At 48.2% G+C, this 21,894-nt stretch overlaps 9 protein-coding genes across 12 annotated transcripts; 6 read left to right on the top strand and 3 right to left on the bottom strand.

Annotated features, from left to right (window-relative positions):
- Window positions 1-11: 11 nt before the first annotated feature.
- FOXG_02737 (uncharacterized protein) lies at window positions 12-1,833 on the bottom strand (the record flags this gene model as incomplete). The annotated part of the gene is made up of 7 exons (XM_018380198.1): window positions 12-283; window positions 332-699; window positions 752-1,090; window positions 1,141-1,347; window positions 1,398-1,521; window positions 1,569-1,702; window positions 1,751-1,833. 7 exons carry the CDS (start codon window positions 1,831-1,833, stop codon window positions 12-14), a joined length of 1,527 nt encoding a protein of 508 aa, XP_018236417.1.
- A 205-nt stretch (window positions 1,834-2,038) lies between these two features.
- Window positions 2,039-3,990, top strand: FOXG_02736 (uncharacterized protein; the record flags this gene model as incomplete). Of its 3 annotated transcripts, none has more annotated exons than XM_018380196.1 (7): window positions 2,039-2,286; window positions 2,336-2,490; window positions 2,538-2,702; window positions 2,753-3,070; window positions 3,124-3,334; window positions 3,391-3,663; window positions 3,711-3,990. In XM_018380196.1, the coding sequence occupies 7 exons, from the start codon at window positions 2,049-2,051 to the stop codon at window positions 3,719-3,721; spliced, it is 1,371 nt and encodes a 456-aa protein (XP_018236415.1). In that variant the 3' UTR covers window positions 3,722-3,990. The 3 variants fall into 3 exon arrangements, with proteins under 3 accessions (XP_018236415.1, XP_018236416.1, XP_018236414.1); XM_018380197.1 differs by having other exon boundaries at window positions 2,052-2,286; window positions 3,124-3,449; window positions 3,497-3,663; XM_018380195.1 differs by having other exon boundaries at window positions 2,052-2,286; window positions 3,391-3,990.
- A 5-nt stretch (window positions 3,991-3,995) lies between these two features.
- Window positions 3,996-5,505, top strand: FOXG_02735 (uncharacterized protein; the record flags this gene model as incomplete). The annotated part of the gene is made up of 3 exons (XM_018380194.1): window positions 3,996-4,659; window positions 4,706-5,064; window positions 5,112-5,505. Exons 1-3 carry the CDS (start codon window positions 4,030-4,032, stop codon window positions 5,503-5,505), a joined length of 1,383 nt encoding a protein of 460 aa, XP_018236413.1. The 5' UTR covers window positions 3,996-4,029.
- Window positions 5,506-5,549: 44 nt separating this feature from the next.
- FOXG_18397 (uncharacterized protein) lies at window positions 5,550-6,993 on the top strand. The gene has a single exon (XM_018398471.1). It carries the CDS (start codon window positions 5,589-5,591, stop codon window positions 6,942-6,944), a length of 1,356 nt encoding a protein of 451 aa, XP_018236412.1. The 5' UTR covers window positions 5,550-5,588; the 3' UTR covers window positions 6,945-6,993.
- Window positions 6,994-7,108: 115 nt separating this feature from the next.
- FOXG_02734 (uncharacterized protein) lies at window positions 7,109-9,981 on the top strand. The gene is made up of 3 exons (XM_018380193.1): window positions 7,109-7,400; window positions 7,449-7,767; window positions 7,818-9,981. Exons 1-3 carry the CDS (start codon window positions 7,328-7,330, stop codon window positions 9,751-9,753), a joined length of 2,328 nt encoding a protein of 775 aa, XP_018236411.1. The 5' UTR covers window positions 7,109-7,327; the 3' UTR covers window positions 9,754-9,981.
- Window positions 9,982-11,500: 1,519 nt separating this feature from the next.
- FOXG_02733 (uncharacterized protein) lies at window positions 11,501-13,024 on the top strand (the record flags this gene model as incomplete). Its single annotated transcript, XM_018380192.1, has 2 exons — window positions 11,501-11,843; window positions 11,905-13,024. The coding sequence occupies 2 exons, from the start codon at window positions 11,501-11,503 to the stop codon at window positions 12,963-12,965; spliced, it is 1,404 nt and encodes a 467-aa protein (XP_018236410.1). The 3' UTR covers window positions 12,966-13,024.
- A 1,460-nt stretch (window positions 13,025-14,484) lies between these two features.
- Window positions 14,485-16,390, top strand: FOXG_02732 (quinate permease). Its single transcript, XM_018380191.1, has 2 exons — window positions 14,485-15,900; window positions 15,953-16,390. The coding sequence occupies exons 1-2, from the start codon at window positions 14,588-14,590 to the stop codon at window positions 16,200-16,202; spliced, it is 1,563 nt and encodes a 520-aa protein (XP_018236409.1). The 5' UTR covers window positions 14,485-14,587; the 3' UTR covers window positions 16,203-16,390.
- Window positions 16,385-17,663, bottom strand: FOXG_02731 (uncharacterized protein). The gene is made up of 4 exons (XM_018380190.1): window positions 17,530-17,663; window positions 17,126-17,467; window positions 16,552-17,070; window positions 16,385-16,498 (listed from the first exon to the last, which is right to left on the bottom strand). Exons 1-4 carry the CDS (start codon window positions 17,537-17,539, stop codon window positions 16,464-16,466), a joined length of 906 nt encoding a protein of 301 aa, XP_018236408.1. The 5' UTR covers window positions 17,540-17,663; the 3' UTR covers window positions 16,385-16,463.
- A 657-nt stretch (window positions 17,664-18,320) lies between these two features.
- Window positions 18,321-20,395, bottom strand: FOXG_02730 (aldehyde dehydrogenase (NAD+)). Of its 2 annotated transcripts, XM_018380188.1 has the most exons (6): window positions 19,932-20,395; window positions 19,649-19,881; window positions 19,380-19,595; window positions 19,230-19,323; window positions 18,859-19,162; window positions 18,321-18,803 (listed from the first exon to the last, which is right to left on the bottom strand). In XM_018380188.1, exons 1-6 carry the CDS (start codon window positions 20,262-20,264, stop codon window positions 18,508-18,510), a joined length of 1,476 nt encoding a protein of 491 aa, XP_018236406.1. In that variant the 5' UTR covers window positions 20,265-20,395; the 3' UTR covers window positions 18,321-18,507. The 2 variants fall into 2 exon arrangements, with proteins under 2 accessions (XP_018236406.1, XP_018236407.1); XM_018380189.1 differs by having other exon boundaries at window positions 19,649-20,395.
- Between the last annotated feature and the right edge of the window lie 1,499 nt (window positions 20,396-21,894).

Raw genomic sequence — 21,894 nt, 5'->3', positions numbered from 1 at the left:
AGCACTCTTCTCTAACTGCTAAGAGTGCCTGAGCCAGGTGCTAGCCTGAAAACACCTTTCTTGGTGTACTGTCTCATCAAGATGATGCCCGCAGCCAGCGCAGACGGTATGGATAAGCTGGCCATGACAAAGAATTGCTCGTTGTAGATATCCCCATAAGCCGATTTAATGTTTGAGATCCTGGATGCCTTGTCAAGTTCTTTGTTGAGAATTGCGCCGCAGACTGCAATTGAGACGCAGCCGCCCAAAGTTCTGAACGTATTCACGAGGCCCATGGCGGTCGCTGAGATGCGCGTTAGCGAAGGTAGCCACTTTGATGGTGTTTACTTACCGTATTGTTCCTCAGATACCCAATCTCGCGCGAGAATCATGAAAGATGGGAGCATGAGTCCAAAGCCAATGCCTGTCATGACTTCAAACCCATATTGACTGTTCGAAACAGATGACCCAGTTGGTAGAGTAGACAGCAGCCCGACACCAATAACTTGAAGGACACCACCGCAAAAAAGAAGCAGAGGTGTCGCTGCAGGAAACTTGCGATAAAGACCTCCAGATAGCGCAGAGAAGCCCGCTGATGGGAGAAGCACTGGCAGGAGAAGAACGCCCGCTGTTGTTGGGGACTTGTCATTGACGTGTTGTAGACGCTGGGGTAGTTGGATAATGGTAGAGTAGAACGAGCTACCCATGAAGAAAGCAGATCTAAAATTCCCAAGTCAATAGAAGACTGAGATACGGGATTGTTCGTACCCACATCATGAGAAGCGCAATGTCCGGCTGCAGAAGCAACGGAAGAGGGAAGAATGGAGCAATTGGTGAGTATCGGGGGAGCACTAATTCATACCCAATGAACATGATCAGCGACACTCCAGAACCGACTAAACAGCCAATAATAGCCGGGCTCGACCAGCCGTTTCCATCTCCAACCGTCGAGGCACTCTGTAGAGCGTAGATCAGAAAAATCGTGGCAGCCAAGAAGAGGAACGCGCCGGGTGCGTCAATTTCCCTCCATCCATTCCTCACAGACTTGGAGTTATTCTTCCATCTGAGTGACGGGAGCAGCAAAAAGGCACATACTGCTGCACCGGGTAAGCTGAGGCATAATCAGTCCTGAAAGTATCGCGGCCGTGAATTCTCACATACTTGAGTAAAAACACCCATCTCCACGTCGAATGCTGGGCCAAAACGCCGCCCAACACCGGGCCCAAAACACTCGAGAAGGCGAACACTGAGCTCACGACGCCAGAGTACAAACCCAGCCAGCGATCGGGCGTAATGTCAGGGACAATCACCATTGTAAGTGAGAAAAGACCAGAGGCGCCGAGGCCCTGGAAAGCGCGGAAGACAATTCTGTTGATAATTAGTCACAGCAAGTGACTGGGTTGAGAATAGTCGCTTACAATTGTGTCATGGATTGTGCTGCTCCGCAAACGCCAGAGAATAGAGCGAAGATGGCGAGGCAGGCGTAGAAGACGGTGAAGCGGCCAAAGACATCGCTCAATCGTGCATGTAGAAGCAAGAAGCCTGATCGGTGATTAGTAAACGGCATGAAGGAGAATTGAGAGCTTTACCGTTAAATGTGACCATGTAGGCAGTGACTATCCACGAGTACTCGCGCTCATCGTCAAAATGCTTTGCGATGGTGTCCAGCGTTGTCGATACGATCGTCGTTTCCAGCGCAGACAGGAAGAGACCAAACGTCAATCTGTAGCAGTTAGCATCGCTCCTGAAATTGTTTCCGCGGGTTCCACACCCAATAACTGAAAGATGAAGCCTATAACCTTCCATGGTTCTGCTAGCTGCGCGAATCTGCGCGCTCGACTCTTCTTCCGCCATTGTTGAGCTTCTGTACTGGTCGCATTGTTGTGTTGCAGGATTTAGGCCTGGAGAAGTGATTTAGTGGTGCGATTCGGGTGATATATCACCTGAGGTGTTGACTCGGGGCATTTCCGCCATTCTCGGCGCGTTTTGCGAGTTAACGATACAGCGTATAAAGAAGACAACGTAATATTAATATATTTTACACTGAATTTGAATTGTTCAATCTTGTCATGATGCTGAACCTGCCGTATTCTTACACCACGTTAGCGCTGTTCGCTGTAGGCCTAGAGCTGCTGCGACGGGTACTAAAGGCGCTAATCTTTGGGTTTACTGGTCCCCTGTCCAGAATTCCAGGGCCGTTATGGAACAAACTCTCACCACTGCCATGGCGTTTGGCATTCTTGAAGGGCACTGCACCTTTTCTCGCACAGGACCTTCATCATCAATACGGCGATGTCGTGCGAGTCAGTAAGTCTCCCAACATAGATAGCCCATGCAAGTTTACTCAATCTTACAGCCCCGAATCTGGTCTTGGTGTCTGACCCAGTATCGGTCCATCGCGTTCTCGTGGAATGGGATCTGCATAAGAGTCCTCTCTATGAGAAATATCGACAGAACCCGCACGTCGCGACGTTGTTTACGGAGAGAGACAAGGCCAAATATCGCATTAGAGTGAGAAACCGGTACGAAATAGCATATAGGTGTTAACATTGTTCCAGCGAAGACTGCTCTCGAATGGCTTCTCAATGAGCTACCTCAAAGCACTGGAGCCGCTGATGCACGGCTGTGTTCAGGTTCTGGAGGATGTACTGGAAGATCGCTGCGCTGCTGGCGGCGGGACAGCGACTGTCAACATCTATGATCTGCTCAGCAGTCTTGCTTCAGTGAGTCCACTCAATTTTTACACACGTTTGGAGATAATTGACAGATCCAGGACATCATGGCTGAATGCTCTTTTGGAGGCTCCTTTGGCCTTGTTCGCCAGGGCCACCATCCGCTAAAGACGAGGATCACCAACTACATGAAGAAAGCAGCTCTGTACCAAACTGTACCTCTGTTGAGCCTCTTTGGTAAGCCTCGAGATGAACAGCTCGATGCAATTGTCCAAGGCATCATCGACAAGCGGCTGCACAGCCAGAAGGAGAGCGAGCGGAGAGACCTTCTTGACATGCTTCTCGAGGCTTCAGCTGAAAATCCTGATAAGTTGAGTATGGAGGACATTAAAGCTGAGGTCAATGATTATTGTCAACGAGTCCCTGATATTCCTACCGTCGCGCAGTGAGGAGTCATCTCGCACGCCCGCAGGCGGCGCCCTCCGACACATCTGCCGTGACGGCAACTTTCTGCCTGATGAAACTTCTAGAGAATCCAGCTGCTCATCAGGCGCTGAAGAGAGAGCTGGATGAGCTTCTCGCATCATCGAGCGATCCGATCGTCGACGAGAACACTCATAACTTGCCATATCTGAATGCAGTCATCCACGAGACGCTTCGCATGCTACCCCCCGCAGCTGGCGGTAAGATGTTCATTTATTCCTTCTCAGGCATGATACTAACTAGTGTCAATTAAAAGGCTTTGCGCGACAGGCTTTGGAGCCCGTGACGGTTGGAGATTATGTTCTTCCGGCTGGCGTAAGTCACTGGCGTTGTGCCTGCAAAAACGCGACTAACAAAATTAGACATTGGTTACAGCAGACACAACAGCTCTCCACCGTGATTCTCGCGTCTATCCCGACGCTGACAAGTTCATTCCTGAGAGATGGATCTCTGGGCATGCAGGCGAAAAGGCTGCCGAAAAGAATTGGTATCCGTTCTCAGCAGGGTCACGAGTGTGTATTGGCAAGCAGTAAGGCCCCGCTCAGACTTTTCGACGACAGGTGCTAATTTTCGCAGCTTCGCGTTGAAGGAAGTCCGGCTCATCCTGGCTGTTCTGCTGCGACGATTTGACCTCACGATCGTACCAGATCAGAAAATTCAGTACCGGCATCATAGTGTACTGTACATTGCCTCGGGGGAATATTTGGTTGGTGTTCGTAAACGGGTGGCGTGATGGCTCTGAAATGTGCTGGAAATCCTCCGAGGGCGATCTGCGGTGCCAGAATAACTCTCAGTGCATGATCAAAACGTATATATGTTAGGATGATTGAAGAGAAAATAAATTGAAATCTTCGTGATTAACTATAATACTAGAAAGAATTGTTAATTACTCGGAATGGCCGACCAACCTAAGCCTGTCCGTGTTGCCGTCATTGGGGGTGGAATCGCTGGTCTTCTCCTCGGCCAGTTACTCTCCTCGGCTCCCGGTATAGATGCACACGTTTTTGAACGCTACGAAAACGAGGACAGCCTCTCGGGATACCGCATCCAGCTAGGTCTTGAGATCCTCAACCTTCTGAAGACCCATTTACCGCCCGAGACATGGGCTAAGGTCCTTCCGAGCGTGGCCAAGACACCAAAAGAGGGCTACTACCACTCGTGCTTCATGCGGCCAGACGGACATGTTTTCTACACATACCTACCCGAGGAATTCCGCAAGACAGCCGCAGTCTCACGCCTCAGATTGAGGAAGGGCCTTCTCTATGAGTCGGAGAAATGGTTGACAACTGGCAAGAAGTTTACAACTTACCAAGAGCTTCAAGATGGAACGATCAAGGCCGATTTTGCAGATGGGAGTAGTCATGTTTGTGATCTAATTGTCGGAGCTGACGGGATTACCTCACGGGTCCGACGTACTCTGCTACCCAGCATCCAAACAGTTCAGACAGATCTGGTCATCATCTACTTCAAAGTCCCCTACACTCGAGAGGTAGAAAGCATGATCCCGTACAAGACAGGGAGTCTGGTGAGCATCAAAAGCTCTTTCATGTGGGGTGATACTGATCAACTAGGTCCTCTACCCCAACGGCCAGGAAATCACCATCATGACATGGCAAAACCCCGAGCAGCCTTACGCTAAGGGTCTCGATCCTGAGCACATCGACCCAGAAACATCATACGTTATGGTAGGTTTCGGTAGCCGCCTTAGAGATTTCGCCGATCAGTCAAAATCACCGGCTGAAATGACACCCAATGAACTCAAAGCCGAGTGCATCTCCCGCGTCAACGCGCACCCAACCCACCCCTCCATCAAAGCACTAGTGGAGCTCATCGTCACGGACTCCGCCTACGCCAACGTCTTCCGCATGGTAGACGTTAGTGAGCCGTGGAATTCGGACAATGTAACGCTAGTTGGTGATGCCACATTCAAGTACGTTCTCGAAACACTTCTGGAATCCTTCGGTATTAATCAGGTAGTATGGCGCCATTTCTAGGAAAAGGAGCTGCATGCGCTATGGAGGATGCAGTGGATCTTAGTAGGACAATCATACGCTTCCCGGGCACTCCCGCTGAGAAGAGGGCGAGTATGCTGAGGGAGTATGTGGATACGATGAGGGCTAGGAGGCTGAAGGAGCGCAAGAGGAGTGCATTTGTTATGAATCTTTGCTTCTTTGGGACTACGCCCCTCAGAGCGTCTGTCAGGGATTATGGAATGGAGATTGCGAATGTGTGGTTGACTGCTAGTGGGCTCGTCCGGCTTACTATTCTGGTATTGGTGATCGGGGCGTTTGTAGGGGGTATTTGGGGGCTGAACGGCGAGTTTCTGCAGAAACTGGCCGAGGGACTCCGACAGGTGTTTGCAACCAAATGATCCTCTGAAAGCCTTTTCTTGTTTCGTAATATTTTGCTGTTAATCGTTATTACAGACCATGACATTGCAAATTTCGTTTCATTATGGCGCAGCGTATTGAACTTCAGTATGAAGATCAGGGGAGTGGCGATAGAGTCTTCCCGCTCAGCTTCCTCGACACCTACTTCATGCCTGTTGATGTAGTCCTCGTCATTAACGGTACCTTGGACAAGGATCAACTGCGAACATCACTGTCAAAGACCCTGTCACTGTTCCCGCCTGTGTACGGGCGCTTCAGAAGACCCTCTGCAGCTACACGCGGAGAGCTCTCGCTGAGCCTCTACCACCCCGTTCCCATATACTTGCAGAAATACCATCAAGGGGCATTCTATCCTTCTGTTTGGAAGAGGTTCATCAATCGCATCACGACTAAGAAAGTCCTGAATGGCCAAGCTCCTCTGTTACAGATCACCGTCACATACTTGCCTCACACCTCTCAGACAGTCTTGGGGGTGAGCTTCTGCCACGTCCTTGGAGATGCCTTGTCACTATACCATCTTCTAAAGGCATGGCATGATATACATACTCAAGAGACACTATCGATATCTCCCCACGTCGCTGAGAGGATCCGCTTCAAGTCTCCCTCGAAAGCGGTATTGTTGGAAGATATACCCCGACGTCTTCCCCGGCGATCACAGCTATTCTCCCCCACAGTGATAAGCAAGATCAAAGCCTATGCCCCACTGGTTCACACGATAGTGTTCAAGACCCTGGAATATGCAAGATTTGATGTCTCAGCAGAAGATCTCAGTATCCTTGTTCAGAAAGCACGGGCTCGGCTACACCCGGCGACATGCTCAACACAAGATGCATTTAAAGCCTACCTACTCAAGGCGCTGAACCGCTTTGTGTACAACCGGCTCATGCCGCATCCGCGTGTTACGCGAATTGTCACTATAGTAGATGCACGAAAGGCTAGAAACATGCCTAGAGAGTATTTCGGTAATTGTATCACAGCTGTTGATACGCCATATTTGCCAGCGTCTAAGAATCTGAGCGAAGTGGCATTTGCAGTTCGCGAAGGAGTCACTGGGCTGACGCCAGAGAAATTGGCCAAGGGGGATGAGTGGATTCAGTCTATTCAAGCTGTCAACGGGCTCATGGATTTGGCGCCCGCATTTGACCCTGATACTTTGTATGTAGATGATTGGACTAAAGTTTCTATGGAGGAGATAGATTTCGGACAGGAGCAGCATATGTTCTGCCAGCCCTTGGAAGTGGAGGCTTTGCCTGTCCGAAATTGGTGCATGATTTACAAGGCAAAGTCGGCTAATGATGCAGGTGATGCGAAGAGATTGGGATACCAGGTACAAGTCTCGGTGCCAAAGGGACAGGTAGCTGAGCTCATGAAAGGCATAGTCACGGATCTGCAGGAGGGATTTGATGAGTACTTTTGGTAGGGTAGCGGTAATCTAGGTACAGAATTGACGCGTCGCATTCTGGGAGAAATGGGAACGCCCCTTGTCAGCTGAAGTCATAATATGCAACGATAAATCGTAAGATAAGCTCTCGGATGGATATAGGTCTGGACTCTTGCGCCCATTCTTGTATAGATTAGGTTGGGGCTAACAGAGCTGAGGGATGGAGGATTGGGCTGTTTTTGGCATGTTACGATTCATTTCGGCCTCTTTTGGGGGCTGTGCGGAACTCGGCGAGAATATGATAGTGGGTGCTCATTTAGTGCCCAAGTGCATGAGTAGGAGTGTATATAAGGCTGAAGTGTTGGCAAACAGGGTAGTGATGCTAAGACAGTAGCTCAAAGACTGAATACTCTGTACTCAAGATGTATCGACTTAGTTTGGCGTCTTTACTATCATTGGTCTTGCCCGTTGTGGCAGGACGTGAATCATCATCAGGTTAGATCGTCCTCAACACCTCAGCCAAGGCTTACTGACATGTCACAGCAATTGACCCCTCGCAATGGCTCAATGCCCGTGGTAAAGCGGACACACTGATCTCCAAGATGACGCCCAAGGAAAAGTCCTTGATGGTGACAGGCACCTTTGATGGAACATGCATCGAGTACATCGCGCCCATCAAACGCCTTGGCTTCGGCGGTCTTTGCATTCAAGACGGACCAATTGGGCTTCGTCTCGGAGATCTAGTCAGTGTCTTTCCATCTGGCGTTACTACTGCTGCGACGTGGGATAGGCAGTTGATGGCGCTGAGGGGAGAGGCCATGGCAAAGGAATTCAAAGCGAAGGGTGCTCACGTCATTCTTGGGTAAGTTCTGTCACCATTTTTCTTTATTGTGATCACTGACGGTAGATTAGACCTGTTGCGGGAGCTCTGGGCAGAAGTCCATATGGCGGTCGCAACTGGGAGGGCTTCTCGCCAGATCCTTACCTAACCGGCATCGCCATGGATGAAACAATTCGAGCAATCCAAGATACCGGTGTCCAGGCTACAGCCAAGCATCTAGTTGGCAATGAACAAGAAACGCAGCGAAAACCCACACTGATTAACGGAAAGATGGTAGACGCAGTATCCTCCAACATTGACGATCGCACCATACACGAGCTGTACATGTGGCCTTTTGCAGACGCCGTTCATGCTGGTGTAGCATCAGTCATGTGTGGCTACAACCGTGTCAATGAGACATATAGCTGCGAAAACAAGCACCTGATCAATAACCTCTTGAAGAAAGAGCTTGGCTTTCAAGGGTATGTCATGTCGGACTTTCTGGCTACTCCGCCTGGACTTAGTCCCGTCAAGGCAGGCCTTGATATGAACCAGCCCGGACCTGTCAATCTACTTCCCCTAGTTGAGACGTACTGGGGTGATAATCTTGTCAATTATGTCAAGAACAAGACACTCTCTGAGTCGGATTTGGATGGAATGGTGCGACGGATCTTGACGCCTTACTTTTATCTTGGTCAGGATAAAGGCTACCCCTCTGTGGACCCATCATCTCAGCCCCTCGTTTACAACGGCTTCAAGTACCCTTATCCCGGCCCTTCTCCAGTTGGTCGCGATGTTCGCGGCAACCATTCAGCTCTCATCCGTGAGATCGCTGCTGCCGGAACAGTCTTGCTCAAGAATGAAGGCTCCATTCTTCCTCTCAACAAGTCCCTCACCAACATCGGTCTTTTTGGCAATGATGCTGCTGATCCCTCCGTTGGTACCCTCTTCAGCGATCACGATGGCATCGATATCGGTACTCTTATCTCTGGCGGCGGTTCAGGAAGCGGCCGACCAAGCTACGTTGTCAGTCCCTTGGATGCGTTCAAGTCTTACGCCAAGGACAACGACAAACGGCTTCAATACGTCACCAACAATACTGCTATTCTCAGCAGTATGCCTGGTTTGTACCCATGGCCAGAGGTCTGCATCGTCTTCCTCAAGTCTTTCACCACCGAGGGTTTTGATCGCAAGACTCTTGTCGCAGATGACAACTCAGTCCAAGTCGTCAATAGTATTGCATCACGCTGCCCTCGTCGCACCATCGTAGTCACTCACTCTGGAGGGCCGGACGTGATGCCATGGGCGACGAACCCCAACGTCAGTGCTATTGTCGCTGCGCATTACCCAGGCCAGGAATCAGGCAACTCCATCCTGGACGTCTTGACCGGAAAGGTCAATCCCTCTGGCAAGCTCCCATATACCATTGCCAAGAAAGAGGAGGACTACAACGGAAAGATCATCAACATCACTGGCCCCGCAGCTGAAGACGCTTCAAGTTGGCAAAGTGACTTTACCGAGGGACTGTTAATTGACTATCGACACTTCGACAACAAGGGCCTGGACCCTCTCTATGAGTTTGGCTACGGTCTCAGCTACACCACCTTTGATATATCCTCCAAGCTCGTTGTCTCCTCAGCAAACAAGATCTCCGCCCGCGCATCCCTCTCCAACGCTACACTGGCACTAGGCGGTAACCCTCATCTCTGGGAAACAGTCGTCAAGTGTTCCGTCGAGGTATCCAACACCGGCCGGGTTGCAGGCGCGACAGTCATCCAGCTGTATGCTTCTTTGCCCAAGAACCACATCCCAGCCAACAGCCCAGTACAGATGCTGCGTGGGTTCGAGAAGGTCCATCTTGAGCCTGAGGAGGCCAAGAAAGTGTCATTCAGTCTAAAGCGTCGGGATCTGAGTTATTGGGATGTTACTGCCCAGGACTGGGTGGCACCGAAGGGTGACATAAAGCTCAGTGTTGGCTTCAGCTCAAGGGATCTGAGGTCTTCGACGACCGTTCAATTGGTAAAGTAACGTTGTAGAGTACTCGAGATGGATTGATTATCATGGAATTGAGCTTTGTCTTTCTACTTGTTATGAACTGTATTAGTAAGAGGTTTTCTAGTAAGATTGTATTTCCTCTACTTTAAATAAGCGTATATATAAACATTTCTCTCTTATTCTACGAGTAATGGTCTTTATAATAATTATAGATTGTAAATAAAGTTGAGAGTACTATATCATAGGTCTCACATTCCAAACAATGTATGCACTTCTTGGTAAGTGCCAGAGTTGAGATTCATTTTCACAATGGTACGGGCTGGAGCAACAAGCTGGCTTCATCTTTCCTGGTGGTAAAACTTTCAAGATGAAGATCCCGACTTTCAGCACGGATGGTGACATCGAGGTTGGGCTAACGTATCTTGGTAACCAGAAATGAAATGAAACTGGGATATTATAATGAATATATATGTACTCCTTGATCATAGTCATTGTAGACACGTTCCTCTCTGATCCTAACCCCAGTCTCCGGAATACTAAATTACATTTCTATGGTTAAATGTCTGATTTATTAAAACCTTAAGGGGTTGGTGGTATAGGCATCAGAGGTCATCTGTATCAATTCAAAATAAGATTCTCAAAACACTCTTCTCCAGAGCTGCATAAACCAATGCGCGGTGATACCAATCCCCCCATTGCCAAGTCACACGCGGATCAAATTAATAAGGACTGGTAGTATTGAGCCTGCTTACGAAGCCATCGACTTGACCCTCACAGAAGCTGGAATGGGTCAAGAGACCTTTTAGATGAACTCGGTTTTATATACGATGCAGACATAAGCGAATTTCTATATAATCGTGAATAATCTATCTAGTTAGTGATATGAAAATGCTATAGAATGTTGGAGGATACCTTTGTGAACTTGGATTCTGGTTCATCTCTTGCAAAAGCATACCTAAAGGTATCCTTTAATTAAAGCTCAGGAAATCTAAATTAGTTTAAAGCATATTACCCTTTTTTATAACAGAAGGAAGACTATTTAACTATAGTACTCTGTAGGGAGCTTCGGGGAAGAACAGAGCCAAGACTGCGCTTTTATCTTGGAAGTACAAGGTAAATAGCAGGTCACATGGCAAGAAGCGGGTTTCTATCCTAAATAGGCATCTCATAAAGTCCGTAGTGGGTCGTGTGATATACCCGTGAGATATTTATAATAAGCTTAAGATGAATCTGGTAGTTAATCGGCACGATGGGTTGGCATAGCCTTGGCCACGAGTCGCTTAGAAAAACACGAAAGATGACTGGTGGTCTTAAAGATTATCTATGCGCAGGCTACCTATGTGCCTGCGCATCTTGATCCTTGGCCCGATAATTCTGGGGAACCTTTGCCTTAGTTACTAACTCCATCTAGGTATGATATACATCATCCCAGGGGTTCTCTGACATCTCAATGGTCAGCGACGATGCAGGTTTGATTTCAATCGTCACTGTGAATACCCAGGGTAGTATTGGTATCCATAGTATTGACTTGGCCCGGACCAAGTTGAGGACCTTATCGCATATCTCTTGGATTGAGTAAGCTGCCAAGCACAAAAGGACCAGTTTCCAAGAACAAAAGATCTAGCTTCCAATCCGGGGAATGATCGACGACAGTTTCCCAATCTTGTTAGATCAATCAACATACCTTAACATTAAGTATAAAGACTCCCTCCACGCCTTGGGATATTCGCTCTGTAGTTTCTCACTCATCACGTCTCTCAAACCTCTCCAATCCGTCAATATGAAGGCCAGCATCACCTCCCTCCTCCTAGCCACCCTAGCGGGCTCTGCCGTCGCACAGACGCAGAGGATCAACACGGCCAAGTACAATGAAGACTATCTCCGTGCCAAGAGTGCGCCTCATGCCATTGGCATGGGAGAGCTTAAACAGCGCAAGATGGCTCTCCATGAGAGCGAAGCTGCGGCTGGTGTCTTCGACAAAGATCGCTACAAAGTGCTCAGCTCTGGCACGCCTTGTTCTGACGGCAAGGCGGGAGGTTACTCTTGTAACAAGATCGACCTCTTGGGCTTCTTGCGCCACCAGGATATGGGCAGCCGAACACGCGTCGGCAATGATGTCTGGGGTATGTTCCATAGCTACTTTTACTCCGTGATGCTTCGTTTTGCTAACTTACCCCCCCTCAGGTTGGACACATGCCTCTAGTGGTCGCGAGTTCGCCCTTCTCGGACAGTCAGACGGCACAGCCTTTGCAGAAGTCCACCCTGATGGTAGCCTAACCTACGTCGGTCGCCTTCCAACCCAGACCGTCGCTTCTTCATGGCGTGACATCAAAGTCATCGGCAACTACGCCTACATCGGCTCTGAGGCAGCGGGCCATGGTCTCCAAATCTTCGACCTCACCAAGCTTCTCAACACCGATAAGAAGAACCCTCCCACCTTCAGCATTAGGAGTGACTTGGCGGCGCACTTTAGTGCTTTCGGCAACAGCCACAACATTGTCGCCAACGAGGAGACCGCGCTTATTGCAGCTGTTGGTACGGCCTACGATCTGAAGTGTCGCGCTGGACTCTGGATGATCGACGTCTCCAACCCAAAGCGTCCTCAGGATGCTGGTTGTGTCGCTTCGGATGGCTACGTTCACGACGCGCAGTGCGTTATCTACCGAGGTCCCCAGAAGGCCTTCCAGGGTCGTGAGATCTGTTTCAACTACAATGAAGATGCGCTCACTATCGTTGATATTTCTCGCCGCACTATGCCGCGCCAGCTGTCGCGCACTACATACAACGGTGCAACATATACCCACCAGGGTTGGTTGACGGAGGATCACAAGTATCTCCTCCTAGACGACGAGCTGGATGAGCAAGAAAAGACCGGTCCTGCGGCTGACCAGCACACCACGACATATATTGTCGATATCCAAGACCTAGAGTACCCTGTCTTCCGTGGCGTATACAAGAGCCCTGTTCGCTCTATCGATCATAACCAGTACGTCGTTGGCGGCGTGTCATACCAGGCCAATTATGGATCTGGTCTTCGCATGGTGAATGTGTCTTCAATTGCTCAGGATGATACTGGCGCTCTGTTTGAGGAGATTGGCTTCTTTGACGTTCATCCCGAGGATGATGCTGTTGGTGGTGAGGCGCAGTTTTATGGTGCTTGGTCTGTTTACCCTTACTTCCAGAGTGGCAACATTTTGGTTAGCTCTATTGAGCGGGGTTTGTTTTCACTTCGATATACCGGTTAATTTAATAGGCCATTGTACATAGAATACCATTCACACATATACTTTGTATTACTCTCTCAATCCTCAATTAAGCTACGTGAAGTATCTATCTCGTTCCATTATCGACCTCTTATAGGTGGAGCTAGGAACACCCAACCCTCGTGGGCCCCACCAAGTCTGCAGTTGGGAGTCCCCGACGTACTGTTGTCCTACCCTATATTATTTCACCAATCAAAGTCATGTGGCCTCTTTCTGTATTTGTGAGCCATTCGGCGATGTGCCGACGAATCTTCAGAGTATAACCTATAAGAGACAGGTGATTTTAAGAGTCTTACCTCAAGTTGGCTAGCTGACGCGCCGCCACAAAGATGAATGGTTGCAACATTAGGTGATTTGATGATTGAGCTCAGTTAATCGTCTTTTGGTTTCAACACCGCACTCACTGACAAGGCCAAATATCACTAACCTTCACATCAACGCTAGGAGAACTTCCTGGTCTAGTCACTAGAATTCTCTTATTTCTTTATCCCCTTTAAGCTCTCTGAGCACCCATGCTCGCAAGCCACTCAATCAGCGGTCATCTCCCCCAATTCCAACAGAGCTGATCACAAGTCAAAAGCCGGTGGGGAAGATTAGCGTCGGGGATAAACTCTGGGGAAGGGATCTAAACACTGTAGGTCACTGCCATCTGACCCAGCAAACAAGCAGGGCCGACGCTGCAATGCACCCATTCAGGAACGCGGCCGGTTCAAGCTACCGAACACCCCGGACTTCACCAGATCCTTTCCGTTTTCTCCACAGTCACTATGCAATCCAAAGTCCTTGTTTTGAGATCAACGTCTGTCAATTGTCCCTCTCGTTCCTTGATAAGGTCTTCAAGTCGCATGGCGGGAGGTGGCCGGTTCCACCATAAACTTGCAGTCGCTTGCACCTTTTGGTCAATTCCATTAGACATCCTTTCATGCGAGGTAATACGAGCAACGGTTCCTAGTTCTGAGTCGGAGTATATGCGCATCAATTAAATTGGTGAACACTTGGCACTTGGCTGCTGGCACTTATCCAAGGAGAAAATAGCATAGAGGGATCAACACTTACCCCCCAGCTTACGACGAATCCTTTAAATCAGCAGACGCGTGGGGATGATTACTTACCCCACTAGTTTAATTCCATGCGGGGTCCCCAGAATCTGGTTCAAACCCCAGAACTTCCAGATGTAGGCAAACGACAGCTCCCCATCATCCCAAAACTGAATACGGAAATTAAGCGCAGCTACAAACACAGCGCAGGGGGGGTAAACTCTTAGCCATTGACGCTACTCATGTTCCCGAGTTCCGGTTAGAGCGAAAAATCTCCCTTGGCGCTACCCCAGCGTATGCGGGGTTTTCTGAATCTCGACCTTTCTAGTCCTCCTGCTTCACGTCCCCGCACAACTCAGAGTACGCGCTAAGATGCGCCAGTCGAGACTACGAACAGGGATGGGATAAACTTTCAAGCGCAGGCATTGCTGTAATTGGCTCAAGACCATTGGACCAGATGCATATATTAAAGGCTGTTCTCTTCCCCATACTTATTTTCGATCCCCAGATCTTCATCTCCTCCACAGACACAACTCTCCCCCCTTGTGCTGGCTGACAATTTCCATCATGGGTCTCTCCGTCAACAACATCTTCGCCGTCAATGAGGACAGGCCGACTCCCAAGTCCGTTTACAACTGGCGCGTTTACACCTGCGCTGCCATCGCGTCTTTCGCATCATGCATGATCGGCTACGACTCTGCCTTTATCGGCACCACGATCGCGCTGCCGTCCTTCACCGAGGAATTCGACTTTGCCTCGTACGAACCCAATGACCTCGCTCTTCTCAAGTCCAACATCGTCTCCGTCTATCAAGCCGGTGCTTTCTTCGGCAGTTTATTCGCCTACATCACCTCGTACTTCATCGGCCGACGATACTCCCTTATTGCTTTCAGCTTTGTTTTCATGCTTGGCGCGGGTATGATGCTTGGCGCTAATGCTGAGCGTGGCTTGGGACTTATTATCGGCGGCCGTGTTCTCGCTGGTGTTGGTGTTGGCGCTTGTTCAAATATGGTTCCGATCTACTGCTCTGAGCTGTCTCCCCCTGCTATTCGCGGTCGCCTCGTCGGTATCTATGAGCTTGGCTGGCAGATTGGCGGCCTTGTCGGCTTCTGGATCAACTATGGACTTGCTGAGACCATGGCCCCCAGCCACAAGCAGTGGATCATTCCCTTTGCCGTCCAGCTCATCCCCGCAGGCATGCTGCTTTTCGGTTCCTTCTGGATCAAGGAGTCCCCTCGTTGGCTCTTCTCCAAGGGTCGCCGTGAGGAAGCCATGAAGAACCTGTGTTGGTTGAGACAGTTGCCCGCCAATGATCTCTATCTCGTCGAAGAGGTCAGCTACATCGACCAGGAACTCGAGCGCTACAACAAGGAAGTCGGCCCTGGTTTCTGGAAGCCATTCACCGCGCTCAAGAGCCGCAAGGTCCAGTGGCGCTTCTTCCTCGGTGGTATGATGTTCCTCTGGCAGAACGGTTCCGGTATCAACGCTATCAACTATTACAGCCCTACTGTGTTCAAGAGCATCGGCATCCAGGGCACCAACACCTCCTTCTTGACCACTGGTATCTTCGGCGTGGTCAAAACCGCCATTACCATCATCTTCATCCTGTTCCTGATCGAGACCGTGGGACGCAGAAAGCTTCTTATTATCGGTTCAGTCGGTGGTTCCCTTTGTATGTGGTTTATCGGAGCCTATATCAAGATTGCAGACCCGGCTGCCAAGGTTGCTGCTGCTGCTGCCGACGGAGCTGAGGCCCCTGAAATGTCAAGCGGTGGAATCGCTGCCGTCTTCTTCTTCTACCTTTGGACTGCCTTTTACTCCCCCACATGGAACCCAATTCCCTGGGTGCTCAACTCTGAGATGTTCAACGAGAACTCCAGGTACGTTTCTTCGGTCGTCCCTCTTTTTAGACACATTGCTAACATGCTGCAGATCACTCGGTCAAGCTTCCGCTGCTGCCAACAACTGGTTCTGGAACTTCATCATCTCTCGCTTTACTCCCCAGATGTTTATCAAGATGGGCTACGGAGTCTACTTCTTCTTCGCGTCGCTTATGATCCTCTCTGCCACCTTCGTCTTCTTCTTCATTCCTGAGACCAAGGGCCTGCCTCTTGACACCATGGATCGCCTCTTGAGATCAAGCCTGTGTGGAAGGCCCATGGCCAACTGTCTGAAGAGTTGACACTGCAGGAGGAGGAATTCCGACGCAATGCCGAGGGTGCTGATCTTAGTGCCGAGAAGTCTCGAGCTATTGCTGAAGAAAACGAGCAGGTTTGAAGTGGTTGATATAACAGGACTTCATATTGTTAGAAGTTATAGTCAGACTTAGTTCAACAACTAAACAACGTATTTTCAACTTATGATACAAAGATCCTGTTTATTGTCAACTCCATGTGCCATGTTGTAGTAGCTATCTAGTTCCGCTCTATCAGCTACAACAGTTTCAATTTGCGATTGCTGGGTTGATCAGTGTCGAACCTAAGGAAAAAGTCAATACAAGACTAAACATAAATCGATTAAGAGAAACTTACCTCCGTCAGGATAAACAATCTGGCCATTATAAAACAAGCCACCCTTTCCAGCAAGGAAAAGAATAGTCGCAGCCATATCGGTATCATGACCAGGTCGTCCTGCTGGGTTTGTCATCTTCTTATCAATGTTGCTCTTGTTGCCCTCATCAGACTCTCCAGTAGTCATCTCACTGGGGAATAACCCTGGTGCGATAACATTGACTCGCACCTTGATGTCCTTGGTAAGGGTAGCAATCATGCGGCTGAGGTGGGTAAGAGCAGCCTTGGAGGTGGCGTAGGCTGGTTGGCCCATACTGGAACCTTTCATGGCTCCTGAGATCGAGGAGACATTGACAATTTGGGAGGAATACCCTGGAGTAGTCTCACGCCCTTTGGCCAGTAACGGTAGGAAAGCCATAGACATGTAGTATGGCCCTGTCACATTCGTTTTCAGTGTGTCGGCCCACTGCTGTGGCTCAGTCTTGAGGAAGTGCTCCGAAAGAGCCTTGGCGTCACTTGTGTCTGGTTCACCAGCCGAGGCTAGAATGAAACCTGCATCAGCACGAGCTCCGGTGTGATAGATCAGTCAACTTACAGAACTTGGTGTTGTCGTCCTCTGCAATCCCAGCGTTGTTGACGAGTAGGTGAATGCCGTTTGGCTCCTTATTGCCTACGTCCTCCGCAAGACGGATAGCCTCATCTCTCTCGCTGACATCACCTGGCAGGACGTGGATGCTTCCAGGACCTGTACCATAGGTCTTCTGGGTTTGTTCAAGGACCTCTTTGCGACGACCTGTGATGTAGACCTTGGCTCCGTTGGACTGCAGTGCTTGGGTGATCATCAGTCCAATACCGGTTGCGCCGCCTGTTACGACTGCAGTGATGTGAGATACATCGAATAAGGCAGCGGCCTTGAGAACTTCATTCTTCGCGTGATCTAGAAACAATTCAACAAATGTTTTTGGTTGAGATGATTTATTGCTGAAAGGGTTGACTTACGAGTAGCCATGGTTACCACGATGCTGAGAATTTAATGCAATGCCTTGGTCCAAATAGAAGATGAATAAAGATGAGAATATTATCCTCCAACACTGCCAGTTTTTAGAGATAGAAAAAGGCCAAACATAAATTTGAAAGAACCATATCAAGCACGTAATATCCTGCAAATACCAGCGTCAGTATTCGCGATTAGATATCTGATGACGCTGAGACACTGTAAATAACGGGTCTAACAGGGTAGCCCACGTCATCGATGTTCGCGACGACTTTTCGCTGGGCTCTACCCAATTATTCAACCCCATCAGTAGAGATTAACCAATAATGATGTAATATTATAGAACCAGAATGACTTTCCATTGCCAGTGCCCGCGATTCCTATATTGATGCCTACCATCGGACCTGCGGTACCCTGTTTTCTGTTTCAAGATAGTGGAAGATTCGACAAGTATGAGAAAAAAAGGTAAGATAAAGTGACTATGGTGGATGATCCCTGTTACCTCAGGAGGATTATGTTGAGCCTTTCCAGGAGACGCCCTTAGACTCTTGAAGCCTGGTTGAACCTCCCATATACGTATCATACGCAAGCTGAGTAAAGACATCGTTTTGTGGGGTGCAGCTCAATCCCTTGAACATGAATACACCGCCAGCTGGGAGAATAACAGTTGCACCCAAAGGCTTGACCAGGTTTGCCTACGCTTCTTTGAACCTTGTTACCCCATCTTTGACAATATCTTATCCAATAGCATCTGTGCTCCTGAGTTCATCACCAAAAGTAAACGTCCATGCACTTACCATGCTTACAACGTATATTATATAGATAACTATGTTATGGGAGAGTAGATTCCAACTAGAATATCAGATAAGAAAGACTACTACTAAACTTAGCTTTAAAACAGAGCTCAACCTTAATAGACTAAACAGCCTCTAACTAGACAAGAGCCTATATCCAATCTGTATGCTGTCTTATCCTTCCAAATCTCAAGTAACAATATGTTTGTTCAGAAACAGAGTTTGCACGTTGCATAACTCCTTCAAACCATTCGTACCCCATTCGACTCCCAAACCACTCTCCTTGTGCCCGCCGAAAGGTGCCATGGGAGAAAGATCGAAGTGAGTATTAATCCACACACTACCAGCTTGCATTTCTCTCGCGGCCTTTTCCGCCTTCTTGAGGTCGTTACACCATATAGAAGCACCCAGTCCCATCGGAGAATTGTTGGCTCGAGCAATGACGTCTTCTTCGTCCTTCCAAGACAGAAGGGGGACAATTGGACCTGGTAGTTTGAACATTAGTTACGGGTTCAGCGAATACTTAAAAGGATTCCCCACCAAAAGGTTCCTCAACCACAATGCGAGAATCTTCCGGCGGTCTGTCAATAACCGTTGGAGTGATGAAGTATCCTGGAGAGGGATCAATTCTGCCGCCTGTAGCAACCTTCCAGCCCTGTTTTTCGATGTCTTCGAAGAATGTCTTTACTTTTTCGTACTGCATAGAATTCTGCACAGGCCCATGGCTGATTCCTTCTTGTGATCCATCTCCTAGAGTATAGGTTTTAATGTGCTTAACCATGGCATCTCTGAACTGTTCATAAATAGATTCATGGACATAGATGCGCTTTAGGGCAATACAGATCTAGCATCGACAGAGATAAGCCAGTGGTTTTGTATTAGGTATTCAGGAGCTTGAGGTTTCTTCGTACCTGGCCTGAGTTTAGGAAAGAATAGAGGGCAACTTTCTCTGCAACCTTATCCACGTCAACATCGGGAAAGATAATAGCCGGGTCGTTGCCACCCCTACGCACAGTTAGTATAACTGAACAGTGCTAACAACACAACTTTTTAGAACGAACAGCTCAAGGGTAACACGCTTCAGAGTTCCTGCCGCACTCTGAAGAACTAGTTTGCCCGTTGTCGAAGATCCAGTGAAACTGATCTTGTCGATGCCCGGGTGACTCGTCAACCAGGGGCCAAGTCTGTCATCCCCGCTCAATGACTGTACAACTCCTGGTGGGAAGGATTGTTGGGCCAACTCGACGAGTTTAAGTCCGCAATAGGGAGTAAATGGACTGTCGTTCAATAAGTACGTCGTGATGACCTTGGGAGTTTAGGGGATACCGACGACGGTTTGATGATAACCACGTTCCCCGTCAGCAAAGCCGGGGTGATCTTGCTGGCCGCTAATAGAAATGGAAAGTTCCAGGGGATAATAGCACCAACGACGCCAATCGGGACGTAGCGTGTTATGATGGTTCGCTTGTCGTCATCTTCGATTACATCCTCTGGAAGCTCAATATGCGCTAGCCCCCGAATAAATGCAATAGCAGCATCAATTTCCACATCGGCTTGAGGGATCTGAACAGCAAGGGTTAGTAACATTGAATTAAATGGGCAGAGAGACTTGCAGGCTTCCCCTGCTCGGATACTAAGAGGTCTCTGAAGTCCGTCTTGACTTGCTCCACGGCGTCCGCAAAAGCAAGAACAGCGCTGCGGCGATCTTCATATGAGACCTTTGACCAGGTTCTGAAAGCCTTTCGGGCTGCATCAACAGCATGATCAAGGTTATCCTTGGTCGCTACGGGGACCTCTTCTTTTGGTTGCAAATTAGCAGGATTGACGGTGTATCGGGTTTCCTTTGTTATGGAGGGTTCGCCGTTAATGATTTGCACAAAACCGCTGGTAAAATCCAAGGTTGGACTTCCGGCGTTCTTAGAGCCCTCAATCACGGCGGGAGACATCGTGAGAAGAGAGAAGCGGATCCGATAGCAAGTTTGTAGGGAGTATGAAATGCAATCACTTACTTTTAGCAAGATGCTTAGACTATATACTCGCCTTCTCCTCTACTAATAAAATACTATCAGTCTATCTGTGCCGAATTCCGAACATGCAGGTAGTAGGCGTTGTGGTATTTACATAACATCTCAGCACCCGCGAGATTCAACCAATAGTCTAGTATGCATGGCTTAAAAAACGTCGAGATGACGTTGATATTACTTTTGTGTGATCATTTATCATCTGATGGCATATGTGGCATCATATGTATAAAGAAAGTTTCGCGGGCGCCATGGTTTCGGCTTCTTCCATTATTTATCTCCTAAGCCACCATTCCCCTACACCTAGTTCACTATGAGGTGTTCAGTCCAACCAAAATGCGTGTGACAAAAGCTACATATTTCTCACCACCCTTCGGCTGTGATAGAAGTTACCAACAGCCCTCAGCTTTACAAATTACAACCTTTCAGACTACACAATAATATCCGATCTACCCCCCTTGGCCCCAGATTATGGGCCATGCCTCTATTATTCGTAATAACATCGAAGCAGCAGTCATTTCTTTGATCTGGCCTGCCCTTGCTTGTGGCCTTAGATACTAGGCAGTCTGAAGGGTTCTTCCGTCGTTTGTAACTGATCTCTCTTTTGAGCGCCATATTGAACCTAATCAGGAAAAGGCGGAGGTTTTCTCCGGGATCCATCCTATCAACGATTTTTCGCGTGGAGCATTTCCGATGTGATCAAATATGTCTTGTAGCCCTCAGATAAAAAACCCAGAGTCCATGACAACATTTGTTCCTGTCACAGACTCTGATTGGATGAGCAAAATTATCTGGTCCGCGACGTCCTTTGAATGGTTAATACACCATGCTTTGTAGTGCGGGCTCTAGGGTATACGTACTTCAACCTTGGTGATTCTCTAAAGAAGAGTCTTGTCTCTAGCCTGGTCTATTTTTGATTGCGGGAACCCGGCAATCCATTTCTGCGGCAAAAAGTCAATCACAGATTTAAATATCAAAGACAAATTATATCTTCTCACAGTTTCCATGAACCAGGAGATACAGCGTTGACGCGAACGCTTGGTGCCATCGCCATAGCCAAGAACTTTGAAAGATGAATTTGCGCTGCCTTGGTGACTGAGTATGCCTATTTCCGAGTGAATAGACATCAGCTTGACCTTTCTCGCGTGAGTAAAGAGAATGGAGTTGGGCCGCACTCACAACTGATTATACTCTCTTCCTTTTTAGGCTTTTATAAGTATTTCTTACTATTAAGAATATATATTCTAGAAAGTCTAATAAGAAAATTTAATAAGTAATTTAAAATATCCTAAGTAACCTTCTTATAACCTTTAATTATATACTTAAATATAGTATCTAAAGGCGTAGTTAATATATTATTTAAAAGGCCTTTATATAAATAAAAGCAGTAAAAGTGCTATTGACCTTAATATAACTTTAGGAAGTATTATATATTAAAATTATCTGGTCTTGGGAATGTGGATGACTGGCTTTAGATTTCTGTAGAACGTGTGTCATAGGTCAAAAATTACCACATGGTTTCTTCTTCATTTTACTGCATTCATAAGGAATTGGC

The sequence above is a fragment of the Fusarium oxysporum genome, chromosome 8, assembly GCF_000149955.1.
Source record: "Fusarium oxysporum f. sp. lycopersici 4287 chromosome 8, whole genome shotgun sequence".
In the NCBI taxonomy this organism is placed as follows: Eukaryota; Fungi; Ascomycota; class Sordariomycetes; order Hypocreales; family Nectriaceae; genus Fusarium; species Fusarium oxysporum.
Note: the sequence above shows the minus strand (reverse complement) of the source record. Positions and strands in the feature narration are given on the sequence as shown.

What these genes read in the sequence shown, in the direction of transcription:
- FOXG_18397 (XM_018398471.1), top strand. Translation starts at nt 5,589, where the DNA reads ATGGCGCAGCGTATTGAACTTCAGTATGAAGATCAGGGGAGTGGCGAT.
- FOXG_02734 (XM_018380193.1), top strand. Translation starts at nt 7,328, where the DNA reads ATGTATCGACTTAGTTTGGCGTCTTTACTATCATTGGTCTTGCCCGTT. An exon ending in AGGACGTGAATCATCATCAG is followed by an intron (nt 7,401 to 7,448) that starts GTTAGATCGTCC and finishes GACATGTCACAG; the next exon opens with CAATTGACCCCTCGCAATGG. An exon ending in GGTGCTCACGTCATTCTTGG is followed by an intron (nt 7,768 to 7,817) that starts GTAAGTTCTGTC and finishes ACGGTAGATTAG; the next exon opens with ACCTGTTGCGGGAGCTCTGG.
- FOXG_02732 (XM_018380191.1), top strand. Translation starts at nt 14,588, where the DNA reads ATGGGTCTCTCCGTCAACAACATCTTCGCCGTCAATGAGGACAGGCCG. An exon ending in ATGTTCAACGAGAACTCCAG is followed by an intron (nt 15,901 to 15,952) that starts GTACGTTTCTTC and finishes AACATGCTGCAG; the next exon opens with ATCACTCGGTCAAGCTTCCG.
- FOXG_02731 (XM_018380190.1), bottom strand. An exon ending in GGACGACAACACCAAGTTCT is followed by an intron (nt 17,071 to 17,125) that starts GTAAGTTGACTG and finishes GTTTCATTCTAG; the next exon opens with CCTCGGCTGGTGAACCAGAC. An exon ending in GATTGTTTATCCTGACGGAG is followed by an intron (nt 16,499 to 16,551) that starts GTAAGTTTCTCT and finishes CTTTTTCCTTAG; the next exon opens with GTTCGACACTGATCAACCCA.
- FOXG_02730 (XM_018380188.1), bottom strand. Translation starts at nt 20,264, where the DNA reads ATGTCTCCCGCCGTGATTGAGGGCTCTAAGAACGCCGGAAGTCCAACC. An exon ending in TATCCGAGCAGGGGAAGCCT is followed by an intron (nt 19,882 to 19,931) that starts GCAAGTCTCTCT and finishes CTTGCTGTTCAG; the next exon opens with ATCCCTCAAGCCGATGTGGA. An exon ending in CTTTCCTAAACTCAGGCCAG is followed by an intron (nt 19,163 to 19,229) that starts GTACGAAGAAAC and finishes TGTCGATGCTAG; the next exon opens with ATCTGTATTGCCCTAAAGCG.